The sequence below is a fragment of the Columba livia genome, chromosome 1 (genome assembly GCF_036013475.1).
Source record: "Columba livia isolate bColLiv1 breed racing homer chromosome 1, bColLiv1.pat.W.v2, whole genome shotgun sequence".
NCBI classification, from domain to species: domain Eukaryota; kingdom Metazoa; phylum Chordata; class Aves; order Columbiformes; family Columbidae; genus Columba; species Columba livia.
Window position 1 is genome coordinate 158,938,861 of NC_088602.1, and position 13,585 is coordinate 158,952,445.

General features: G+C 37.6%; 1 protein-coding gene across 21 annotated transcripts in view; it reads left to right on the forward strand.

Moving 5' to 3' along the window:
- Positions 1 to 13,585, forward strand: part of NAV3 (neuron navigator 3) — a 548,370-nt gene that overhangs the window by 467,885 nt on the left and 66,900 nt on the right. For all 21 annotated transcript variants that reach the window (XM_065041110.1, XM_065041166.1, XM_065041103.1 and 18 more), the window contains one exon: positions 12,681 to 12,819. In XM_065041110.1, the coding sequence (XP_064897182.1) occupies positions 12,681 to 12,819 (139 nt within the window). The remainder of the gene's footprint in view (positions 1 to 12,680; positions 12,820 to 13,585) is intronic.

Genomic DNA, 13,585 nt, shown 5'->3' on the forward strand with positions numbered 1-13,585 from the left:
GAGTAAATCCACTCGGGCAGTTATTTATGTGCCTACAGGGATATCAGGCCTTGTTTTTCCTCCCGCTGAAGAGGCTGAAATGGGTCCCCTTTTTAAAACCTGCAATCCACACTGCAATGACAAGCTGTGTCAAGAGAGTCTTCAGTCCATGAGCACCATTTTTCTCTTTATGTCAATCTGGCAATAGTAATTACGGTACTTTCATCCCTTGGAAAGAGAGAACTCATAGTGAGATACATTAGTGCTACCACCTTTTCAGCTGAAATGGGTGCTTTGAATGTCCTGTTTCTCTGATCTTTGAGCTAAAAACAGCCAAGGGAAATATTCTGTTATTCAGAAGGACTACAACTTTCTACAGGCTTTGGGTTCTTATTTTTTTGAAAGAAACTGCTTACAAAACAGAATGCAGCAAGGCCTTCAGGAACATGTGTCACTGTACTAGGAAGAATATAGAAAAGTTTAGAATGCATAAAAGTTAGTTACTGTTGTTTGGTTGGTTGTCTTTAGAGATTTGATCAAAATTTGCCATTTCTTTTTAAAGGAATTTCTCATATTTTGGCTCTAGTTTTGCATTAAGTTATGAGTGATTTTTATTTTTTTCAATTCATTGCAAAAGAAATTGAAACATCTTGAAAGGTCTTTTTCAAGTTTTGTTTCAAGCATCCATTATATGTTATCCTTATTTTATTACCTATACATTTTTTGTATGACTAGCATAATGGTATAATATTTCATTGAAGATGCTTTAATTTAGAAAAAGGTAGATTTGTTCACTATTAAGTAGAGTTCTCCATAATGATTTGAAATATGAAATAAAGTAAATTGAAACATCTGAAAACCAAGAGGTAAAAAGAATATTTGCAGTGTCTTATTGCACCTCTTTTCTCAGTGCAAAAAAAAAGTGTTATTACTGAATTTAATGATATTTTAGGTATAGATTGACTGAAATTTATAAACTAGTTTATAATTTACTGAATTTTTGAGCAAATCATCATTTTTTTTAATGCTGTGGTGTGTTTCAATTTTTATTAAAAAATCAGTAGATTGTCTAATATATTTTGATTTAAAATTTCCAGTTAGCTTTATATCTGCATGGCTCCACAATATTTTGCCCTGTCACAATCCAGAAATATGAGGATTTTATCTGATCTGCAACTCACTTCCTACAACTCTGTCTTCTCCAGAGTCCTACAAACTGGATAAGGATTAGGTTAAAACCCAAAGCAATAGTTCCATAAATGATGTCCTACCCTCACTGACAAGATGATGAACACATGGCACAGGGGCTCTTCAAGAGATTAGGGAACCAACAAAAATTAGATACCACAGGTACACAGAATAACAAATATATATGTTTGGAAACTTTCAGAGATGGAATCAACCCCAGTTGTAATCTCTGATCAGAACCAAAATATTGTGGCTCAGTGATTGCTGTTAATGACAATGTGAAAAGTGGCAATGTAACATAAGGTGCAAGCGAATAGCATTTACAGTTGCTGCAAAAGCCTGGCACAGGTCAGCATTAAATATAACATTAAACTCTTCAACAAAATTCATCTAAAACTAAACAATGTCAGTCGTCTAAATGCCCAAATACCACGTTAATGTAGAACAAGAAAGTCTTAAACATTTGGGAAACTGAAAAAAAAATATCAAATAAATGCTAGTGTGACTGAACCTCTGAAAATAAGTCTGGTTCTACAATCCATGTTTTCTAAATTAAGCAGCTTGACCTTCATGGGGGCAAAGGCTAGAAGGAGTTAAAAATTCAGAAAATAACTTCAAGTCTCCAAACTGAATAAAAATACTCCATGAAACTATTTATTTAAAAGAGAATAAAGATATGCCTAAAGTGCGCTTTTTAAAAAAAAAAAAAAAAAAGTCCAGTTTTGTGTACATAATCATGTATGTCTGATATATTTAATTCATACTGCATATTTCCTCTCTGAGAGCCTTCTGTTTTGCCTCTGTCTTCATGTGGCTCTGTATTTTCATGACTTACAAACTATAAATTTTTGAGCTGTTATGTTTTCTGCAAATTGATTAAGGTCAGTCAGCAGTTTTGACCAAACAGCAGTGATGTGCAAGAGCCTGAAGGCCAGATACACAGAGAGTATGGATGTTGAAACCTTCATTCCTTACTAAATGATGCTAAAAATCAGGTCATGCAGAAACAGGAGAAAGCCTCTTTCTAATTTCTGCTAAAGCAGTAATCTGGGTCTTTACTCAGCAAAATCTGGGAAATGAGCAACAATTGTGAGTGACAGTCCTGGTAAACAAAGGCAGGAGAAAAAATAGCTTTGCGTTCTGCTTAACTTGTCCTTTCTCAAACAGGTTGCTGTTGTGATGCTGACTGCAGGCAAGTAAGCCTATTAGGCTTCAGATAATAGGCTTACCCTGATATCTGAAAATATTTGTGAGGATCAAGCTCTCAAAGAGATTCAAAGGTGAAGATTTTTATTAAGATCCCCTTCAGACATCGAGCTAGCAGCTTTTCCCACAGTTGCAACCTGTTGCTAAACTCCAGAAACCAACACTCCTTCAAAAAGTCACAGTCTTGAGACCTGCAGGGAAAATCTACATTGAGTGAGGATATGGAGGAGGAAGCCCATTGCTTCCAGTGGCTTCTCAGATAAAATTCACTCCATGCTTTCAGAATGGCTGCGTTTCTGACTGTGCTCAAGTGTGGTGGGAGGCATCCCCCCCACAGAGTGCTCTCCCCGCTCCTGGAATGTCAGTGCAGGGCCGAGAGCCCTGAGACCAGGTTACACCAGTGGGTAAGAAGGTTATCAGGGAGTGCTGCAATGAGGTGACAAGGATAGGTGGTGTCCAGCACTAAGGTGTTAGTTCCAGATTGTAATTGTGAAGGATTATTAAAATAAAAAAAAAACCAATACATTGCAAATGAAATATGTTTAACTGTTTTGTTTTAGCCCCTGCTGGCATGTTTCCATCCTCAGCAAAGGACTATGTGGGGTGACACAGGTCTCTCACAAGCTCCCGACCTTGCTTAACCCCAACAGCGAAGTTGCATAGAACTGCTATTTTTAAGTGTTGCTATTTATAAGTGTTGCTATTTTTAAGTGTTTTCATGGTGAGTTATAGGATGAGTATCATGAGCAGAACGAACAGAGGTTTACTTCCCATTATTCTACTAACAGAGTTATGCTTTTTTTCTTCAGATTTGGTTAACCAGTTGTAAGCAGGAAAAATAAATCCCTGCTTCTGCACACAAGCAAAACCAGGATAGGTAGTTCTAGCAACAAATATTTTTAAACATGAGAAACTGCAGGAGGTTACTAGTAAATCAGGACTTTGACATCAGGCAAATAATTACTAGGAAGAGTTCTCCTCTGAGGAATTATCAGAAGGATCTGCTTCGTTTCTTCATATGCTGTAAAATGCAAGGTTGAGTAAAGACCTTTGATTTTTCACTACCTCCCTTTCAGCTGAAGATCTGACTGGCACTTTGAAAAGGTGAATGGCAAATTCTGCTTATCCCAGGGTGTTTAAGGTGCTGGGTTTAATATGGTTTTCCATCAAATACAAATTTGGATCCCATGATATGTTTCTTTATGCTTGTGGGATCTCATTTCTCTCTTAATTTTTGAGGATGTGAATTGATCATGTACAAAGAATGACATTTTTAATTCTTAAAGTGAAGAGGTAACAAGGAAGAGAGTTTTATATTGCCTTTGTATCTTCTGGAGAACTGCGTAGGCACTGTAATTTGTTTATTTATGTCAATTCAACTGATGTTAATTAACTTGTCTGAATCTGCATTTGGAACCAAACAGTGTATTAAAAACATAACAAACAGAGAAGCAGGATGAAAATTGGATCAAAAGCTTTTCTGCCTTGGTTTGTTATGATATTGTCAACAGTTCTTGATGGAATTACATCCTTACATCTTGCTTCAGCCCATATATTACTATTTTCCATATACTGTTTGAAATGTAATTAAAAATGGATGCTGTTTATCTGCCTCATGCAAAAAAAAAAAAAGAACTGTACATTCCAGGAACAAACCATCTTTTCTAGTTGGGTATTTATTATTTTACTCAAGTAACACTTGCCTAAATTCCATTTTGCAAAGTTCCGTCTTCTGATTGTTGATACATTCTGTTATGAATTTAGAGCTAGTTAATGACTTTCTGCTGTCCCTATCATGTCAGATTAAGCGTTGTATTCAGAAATAAGTGGAAACCAGAGCAGGTTCTGACAAAGTCTTATTCAGATCTGGAGGTGTGGGTTTGCAGGTTTTGCAAGGTATACATAATTATCACAGGAAATTTAAATCTTCCATCATTTTTTTTCCCCTGCAGGCTTTAAAACAAATTATTTCTTAAAACACTTATTAAATGCTTGGAAGAAGAAATATGGAAATACATTGGCCTTGCAAAAATGCATTTTGCTCTAATTGTGCTCTTGGGCTAGAAGTAATTTCTGTAGTAGGATATAATTTTCTAATTGGATCTTCTTATAAAAAATAAAGTCAAATGCGAAATAAAAAGCCCTCTCAAAATGATACTGTGTGAAAGCAGATCTATAAATGCATTGCTATTCTTTCTAATTGTAAATAATTTTCCTTAGAATATGCTGAATGCACCCATTTTGAAATGTACATGACATGATCTTCTATTCATGACCTTGCAGTAATTCAGGATTAATGCTTGAGTGCCTGCCTTGTTTGGGTATGACAGGTAATGCATTACACTTGCTGAGGAAAAGGTGGTGAAGTACAAGTCCAACTAGCTATGTTTTCATTTAGCTGTGAGGACAGAGTAGCTGTAATGAAATTTACAGCCCTGCAAGTTTCTGGTTTGATTCAGAGCCTGGGCTTTTGCTTTCACAGTCTGTGGGTTGAAACAAAATATTGATTTTATGAACTCTGTGCCATCTTGAATCTGTCTGTGAAGGGTCAGTGTAGCTGTTTTATGAATACTGAACAACTGAGATCACAGTAAAAGACTTAAAATGGATTAATTCATGATGAAGTGAACTTAGAAGGAGAAAGTTTGCCAGGTGATATATCAACACCCAAGTGAGGAGTTGCTTTGAGTAAAACAGTCCAATTATTTTATCTTTTGTTTTTAATAAGCTAACAGATCATTTCTATTCTCAAAAGTCAATTAGGGGAGTAGCTCTACAGTCTTTATTTTAGACTGGATCTTGCATTATTCTCCTGATATAAGGGTGTCAGAGGTGGTGGTTCATGGCAGCAGACTGGACTGCAGGTTAATAAGCATTTTATTAGTGTGCTGTGGAGAAGTAATGTCTACCTCCATGAAGTGTGTTGCAGAGGCTCATCCATGTATCGTGTTCCCTGTCATATGGATTTTAGGTGTGTGGGGCCAGCTTGAGCACAGACTGGTAGTCAATGAGTTCTGTCTTCTTCCTCCAGGGCTTAACCTGCATGAGTAGAGTAGGGAAAGGTAGACTTAGTTCAGGCTTTCCACTGTGGGCATCTGTTTTAAATTCCCTATACCATTCACATCCCTCCAGTCTTTCCTGCTGACCCTTTGGAGGTACCTGCCCTTGCCTGCTGACGAGGGAATTAAATGCCAGCCTTTGATTTCCTAAGTCACATTTAATGTAGATACCTTCATCTCCACTGACATTGATTGCCTTACACCCCGGGTAGCTCCTCAATTCACGGTTAGCTAAATTTTGATATTTTGCTTTTTTAGGGCACTGTTGGCTAATTTAAATAAGTGTCCAGTGTAACTGAGGGTGTCCCAGTCCTAGCCACCACAGTAATGTCCTAGCATCATATTGGATATGTGGAAGTAGGCTATACTAATCAAAGAAATTGCTTGTGCTTCATTTCTCATACCTCTACTGTTTCTATGAACGATTGTGTAGAGACATCCAGAGGCTGTAATAGAGGGACATGGAGACCTTTATTATCTGAAGATTGGGTTACATAAATCAGCCAGCTGTGTGCAGCCAAAGGAAGGGGATAGCACCTGACTGCTCATCTTTGATCTGCTCTTAGTATAGATTTGTAGATCCTCACACACATACTCAGGATTTTTCTTTTAGCCCTGATTCTTGCTCTTTTGTCATGATTTCAGCTATCTGATTTCTCCTCTAAGACCATTCCCCCAAGCTGCAGAAATACAGGTGGGTACTGCCCTGTATGTACTCACTATGGTAATGGATGATTTAAGGATGTTTATAAGTGTTTTCACATTTAGAAAGCTTGGAGTTGCTGTAGAAAACAGGTAAAGGTTGCTTTGCTAAATGTGTTTGTTCGGATGCCCTGAATCCCAAATCCTACACAAGTCCCTGAGAATATGTGAGTTCCACTGGCATTAGCAGGATTGTGACTAAGTATTTGTCATTCCTAAGCAAGACATACAAGGACCACAGGCCTTCTACCGTGGTCTAAAACCTTTCATGTGCAGTACAAAACATGCGACAAATAAAGCACTGTTTTTCATTCAGAGTTACAGTCATCCCTAGATAGAACAGTTATTCTGATTAAATTAAGGCTTTAAGAGGAAAGTTTATTGTTTTCTAGAGCTGTGTTCTGCAAGCTGTAGTTCCTGCTTCTTCTTGCAAAAGCCAGTAATAAACTGAAGAAAAAGATGCTGGCAACTTGTCAAACTGTGCAAAGGGCTGGATGCATTGAAGCAACCGTACTTTTCCAGCAGACTCGATAGTACATTAATTGGAGTCTTGCTGCCTTCATATGTCTGATGATCTGCTTGTGAAAAGCTTTTTCATTTGCATGCCTAGGCCACTTTGGCTGGAGGCACTTTTGAAAATTAATGAAGTAAGCCAATGTTGAAACAAATTCCAGGCAATGACCCAGCTTATCAGTATGGTGGACTTCACTGAGCTGGCAAGTTTAAGAGCTTGTAGGAAAATGCTGAAAATAGAAACAGGAAGGGTGGAAGGAGCAATCACTGTGGTTGCGTGTTCCACTATGTCTTGCCTGAAATTAGAGACTGCTTTGAGTTTCTGAAACAAGTATTGTGAAAGGAGAATGTTTTAGGTACCCGTGGAGCTAACACAGATTGTTAATACCACCTCTTTTTGTTATGTACCTTCAGCATTCATTGCTTTCCCAGTACAGTGCATTTTGTGTTTTCAGCCATCACATAAAACATCTAGAAAAATTTGTTGCATATTTCTGTGGGTCTTCCTTTTGTAGGGTACAATCAAGTATAAATTATCTAGCTTCTTTCATTGCATCTTTGCCCTAGAGCTCTGTTGCTTGCCCACCTGCTGTGTGAAATAATGCCTTATTACATATGAAGTATTTCTCATTTGGTCTGTATCATGTAAAATTAAGAATTTGATTTTTTTTTCAAGAAAATAAAACCAAATACTTGTGGAAAGCAAACACAAAAATGTCATGAGCACAGCTGAGTGCATTTTATCTTTCTATTTGAGGGAATACTTGTGGGAATACATTTATAATCTTCATTCAGCTCTACATACTGATGTTAAGCACTGGGTATTTTGACTTCAGACACCTTGCTATTTCTAGGACTATGTGGTAGAAAGGTCAATGAGAGGATTACTGTGGAGAGATCTTTTGAGTACTGCTCACCAGTGAAAACAAGACAAAGAGTGATAGTGGAGACTAACCAATTGTGTAGATAGCAAGTTGTGGCTTCCTCAACCTTATGAAGTATTTTACGTGATCAAGCAGTTGGAGCTTTGCTTGAAGCATATGGAGCAATGTGTAGAGCACTGGACTTTGTACAATACTTATAGCCACCTTTGGCAATTAGAGACAATGAGGAAGTGATGGCCTTTTCCGGCAGATGCGTTATTTCTTGCTTCAAAATGAGCAAGAACTGTTCAGATTTGAAACGTGCAGGTTAGAATTAGAGGATGAGATTTAGCTAGTGCAAATAATCTCATAGGCACACCTGGTGTGTCAAAGAAAAACATAGATCCTCTGAGCAGAAAGAACATCAGTAATGTTACTGGAAAGAGCCTGGGCAAACTCAAAGAGCATGAGGTATGTTTCTGGATGAAGATTGTAACACAGTGGCCATAAATCTGACTGGGGGTGGAAGGGAATCTGCCCTTTGGTACCTATCACATGCTTGGGCACGCTTTTTCTAGCTTTTATGGTGAGGAAGCCTGTGTAACCTTAATTCAGATTTCTTGTACACATACACTTTCATGCAATCGTGGTTTGGTCGACAGCTTCTCCCAGTCTCTAGAATCCTTATTTTATATAATGTGTAAACTGAGGGTGTTCAGTTTTAGGGAAGTTACTTGGCATTTTGCGTATTCTGTGTAATTTCTCCTGTTGCAGCCTCTTATTTTATTTATTATAAGCTGTTTGAACATCTTTCTAAAGAGAAAGTAAGGGCCTCTTTTAAGGTGCTTTTTAATGTGGTGTCTGAGTATCCACAATTATCATAAACTGTGTTTTCAAGCTTATTCGTGCATGTATTGTGTCCACTTTACAGATGGAAAGCTGAGGTACCGCGATAGTAATGCCAAAAATAACTGCTGGTTTTTGACATGCACTTTGAGTTGCTGGTGACCTAAATTTTAAGATAGCCTTGCAGCATACTGTAGCTTCAAAGCACACATTTGCATGCATTACATTTTTACAAGTCAGCTGCTAAGCTCTAAACAAAATTAGAAGCACTTTATTGGTATCCGGCTTGTTAAAAATGTTGGTTAAAGCAGTCAGGTAACGTCTTGCAGGTTGCAGGGAGTCTGTTGCACCAGGGGCTTCAGTCATGCTTCATATAGTCCCTTTTCTCATGGAAGTCTTTCAACTTATTTGAAAGATGACAGAAGGCAACTTGCTATAATGTAAAATACAGATTAATCCCTAGAGCAGACCTCTTATAAGTACTAAATTAATGAAGCATTTCTAGAGAAAAATATAGTATGTGGTTCTATTATCAAAAATGGTGTTGTTAGGTACATTCACAATGAAAGCAGTGGCTGCTGGGCTGTTTGCTTGCTCTCCATTTGGTGATTTGAACTCAGGACTAGGTAGCACACAGCTGTCTGAGCTGAGCTGCTGGGTAGGGAGGAACCTTTGGCCAGTTAGCTGGGAAAAAGAAATAAACCCTAAGACTCCACCAGGCATGTGCAAAAAGCGTTTTTAAAGACATTTATAAACTATCCATATTCAAGAGGCCGCCTCTTAGAAACAACAAAATGCACAGCCTTAAAATGAAGATTATGTCCTGCTAAATTCCAAGGTTCTTCTCCAGTTCCTCTTGGGATCTGGGGGTTTCTCAAAGAAAAGGTAGTCAGAACTTGTCCAAAGAAGGCATTTTTCTTTTAGCCTTAGTCTCCCAGATAGCTGAACTGCATTTGCTGACATTTTCTTTTGAAGAAATCGACCCAAGGCTGACACTTAACAAGAAATAAAAGCAGATTTTTTGTTATATGTCGCTAAAATGCAGTTTTAAAAAGGGAAGTGGTGTCAGGCATTAATAAACAGCAGTAGTAACCTGATGTGTCATAAACTATGTAGATGCAAGAAAAAGAGAAAAGTAAGTGAAAGATAAAATGAAAATGAAATATGAACCTTAACCAGGATATTAAAAGCCTGTATTAAGTCCCTTAGGTACAGTTTGATGATGAATATTGTTTTGATGAGGGATAGGAGGACAAAGAACAAAAATTACAGTGAGAATTTGCTGCAGACTCCCAATAATGGGGTTTCAATCTCAAAGTGATGCACATCTAATTTTACCAGATTTGTGTGTCATATCTTTGCTAGTTTAAAGGAGAAATTGATATGAATCACGAAGAATTTTTTCTAAATTTTAAATAAGGTGTCTTCATCATCCAAAAATTGTATTTATTCATCTGATAGCAACTATACTATCTAGACATGGGAAAACAGGCCTGAAAAGATAGAAACAGAAAGTGCTGAAAGACAAAAGATTTAGCGGCATGAACAAGTTGGGAAAAAAAACTCCAACAATGCACTAAAAACAACAGGCTTCATTATGAAAAGTGTGGCTGAAATGATTTATTTTGTTGGAATTTTTTATTTCTACTATGTATTTTCAAAAGGTTGGTACAAGACATTGTGTAAAGTAGGAATCCGTTTGTCTAACAGTCCTTAGAAAAATGCCATACAGGAAAGAAGATGTTTTAGATATTCCTCTTTTTACAGGCATACTGAATATTCGCAGAAATCTGGGGGTATGAAAGCCTCCAAATTTAGAAAACATCCTGAGCACCTACCATAAGAGAAAAAAAAAAATCCAGACAAATATAGTGATGACTCTGAAAGGTCAGTAGTGGAGGTGTCAAAATAATCTTATATATATCTTACAAGACGGCCATGAGCATTCCCAGAACCTACTAATAATCCACTGGTGAGTGAAGTGTGATTAGTGTGAAACACCGCAGAGAAGCCACAATAGAAAGGAAACGTGATTGTAGTCATTTTTGCCTGAAAACTGCAGCTGTAGAGAACATGTTTATATTTTGTGAATCAGCTCAACTATTTCAGAATTTAGAAAATATGAGTCTTCTTACAGAGAAAAATGAGCATGAAATGAAGTACCAAAAATTAATATAGAAGAAAATAACAAGTAAACATGGAGAAACAGGATTAAATATTAATCCTTGTCCCCAGGGTTTTACGGTAGCCTTAGGAAACTGATGATCAAGTATTAATCGATGTGAATGCTGTTTGTGAAAGTACCAAATATATATCTTTTTAGACCTGGCTTTTTTTTTTAAACTATCTTTTAGTGGGGGCATATTATCTTTTCTAAAACCCAACCACATTTAATATTATTTATATTTTTATCCATCTTTAAGGTTATCTGTCTGAACACTGTTATACAAGGTATATTCCTGTGGGGTACATAGCATTTGAATAATGGCTTTTAGCATCAGTGAAATTCCATGTCACATTAGACAGTGAAAAATACAGAAATTATAAATGACTAGTGCTTTAGAGGTGGTTCTTAGATGAATGTGGGCAGCCTATAAGGAATGTTATTATAATTGTTTAGATGTTAAATTGTATTATTAAATCACTTGTGTGCATATTACCCGGAAATGTTGCATAAGAAGTATTTATTTGTAGTCATTATACTCAACAGTGGAAAATGCAGCACTGTAATAAACTCTTCCATGCTGAAATATGTTTATCTTGTCACTGAGCTGGCTTACTAATATGATTTTTCTACCTTTTGCAAAACGAAGGGAATGCTTTCTGCAGTTGCTATGATACAAAAATAGTGCACTGAACTTTCAGCACACATTTTGTACCATGCAGTTCATTCTCGCTGTTGTTATGTCTTTCTAAAGACTTCCATGAACAAGTGGACAAGTGAATATCATCTTCCAGTACACCATGTATAAGGATGCATGGATATTTTCCTTGTTTGCTCTGAATGACTAGTAGCACTAGTACTCAGCTGTAACTAGGCTGTGGGATTGAATTTTAGATTTTCTGGGGAGGAACTGTAGAATCTGTCCTAAAAGCTGGCTCCTAACATAGGCTACAGCAAAACAAAGATATTACGTACTCTTCCTTGTGTTTTAAACTTTACTAGCATACATAAATGTGTTAGCTTGATTTGTCTCTCCAGAAAATATGCGTCTAGAATAGGCTTTATCAGCCCTCTTCTCTCTAGGAGAGGGAAAGACATAAGGAGGCATCTTCAGTGGACAGTTTGTCTCATAAACCTAAGATACTTTAACACAGGATGAATTGCCTGCTAGAGGAGCCTGATGCTTTGTCCTGGTTAGAGAGGGCACCTAGATAGATAGCTTAAATGAGATATCTAACTTTAAATAGCTAAAACTGTAGGAGACAAATCCCACTGCAAGTGATAAGGTGAATTGTTTTCAAAATCTGTGGCCTCGGAATAATCCAAACCAAGTTTTACAGGTGGAGATGCAGCAAAACTGGGAGTATGTGGGTGTATATGGTAATAAGCTAAGAACCATAATGGGACACTATGGAGAAGCAATTGTGTAGAGAAAGGTCTGAGAAATACAGATCAACCTCCCTTTCATGCAAAAGCAAGCCTTTTGTGAGAGCAGGTAAATGACATTTCTGTAAGAGTAGCCTTGCTCTCATTTACATCCTCTTCCTCCATCTCCCAAAGCAGAAGACTTGACAGCCTGTGTTTCCTGAGAGATGTATAACATGTTCTCTGTCAACTCTGGTGACTGTATTGTCAGAAAATCCTATTTTGATGACATTGCACCCACCATACAAAGGCTGAAGACAAGAAAATAAAACTTTTGGAAATACTGGCTTCCTGCTGACAGTTTATTAGGCTGCAGAACAGATACTCTTTTTATTTTTCTGTAGCTTGGAAATCAATCAGGTGTTCTCCAAGCTATTAATAATGCTTTGGCTAGCAATACCAGGTTTAATGGATTTCTCTGACAGTGTACAGAATGTGATTGCAATGAAGCATGAAACAACCTGTTTTAATGACTTACACTAGTGCTTGTTTAGACCCGATGTTAATTTTTTAAAAGGCACCTGAGTCTTTCCTTAATTGAATGAGAAACCACTTGACAGTGAGTGAATAATGAATTAAAGAGTCACAAAACTAATAGTCACTGTATATTAGGAAATATTATTGAAAATTTTCTGGTAAACGATTTGAAGAATAAGTAATTGCATCTATTGATTTTGAGATGCTTTCTGCCTATAGACACACAGTATGTTAAGAGATGTCCTCCTTTCTCTACAGCTGGGATGACAGCAGCTCAGTTAGTAGCGGCCTCAGTGACACTCTTGACAACCTCAGCACGGATGATTTGAACACCACCTCATCTGTCAGCTCTTATTCCAATATAACTGCCTCTTCGAGGAAGAACACTCATGCTCAGGTGAGTAGCTTTTAATTGCCATTTCTTGCAATATCTTGCAGAAGCATGCAGGATAAGAGGAAAAAAGAGTTTGGTAATAATGCCTCTGAAAAAAATGAAATACTCATATTTACAAACTCCTCTATCACATTTGTGTACAAGAAGCCCATAGACCTTACTGAGCAGGGCCAACCCTCTCCTGTGGGCTGATGCCTCAGATGACCTGCTCCCAGGGCACATCCCACTGCCAAAGGTGCAGGCTGGCAAGACCCTTCTCTGCCCACCCTGGGGGAACCCCCACAGGTTCCAGCCCCAGGAAGCCCCCAACCCTTGCTGCACCCAAACACAAAAAATCCACAATATGATTTGATTTGTAAGCAGGGGGTTTCTACTCACTTCATCCCATTTGGAGTATCTCTTTCCACATATAGAACAATCTAAAATAAGATAGTTTTCACCTTTCATGAGCTGATACGTATCAGGGAAGAAATACATCGACTGTACTGTTCTTTCCCTGTTCTTTCCCTGTTCTCTCCACTGGGAGAAAAGAGACTGAAGCAGGGAAGCCCACAGGTGACAGATCTTCTCTTCTCCTCATTTAGGCCCAGGAACTGAAGTGTCACATGGGCACACAAGCTGACAATGTGTAGTGTCAAAATAGAGTTCTACACAGGGTATAGTCACAAGCTATATATGTAATACATATGTGTTTGTATATATATATATATAAAGCCCTTGTGGCAGGTATCCTAGTATTTCTTCCCAGCTCCCCTCAAAATTGCAAGTG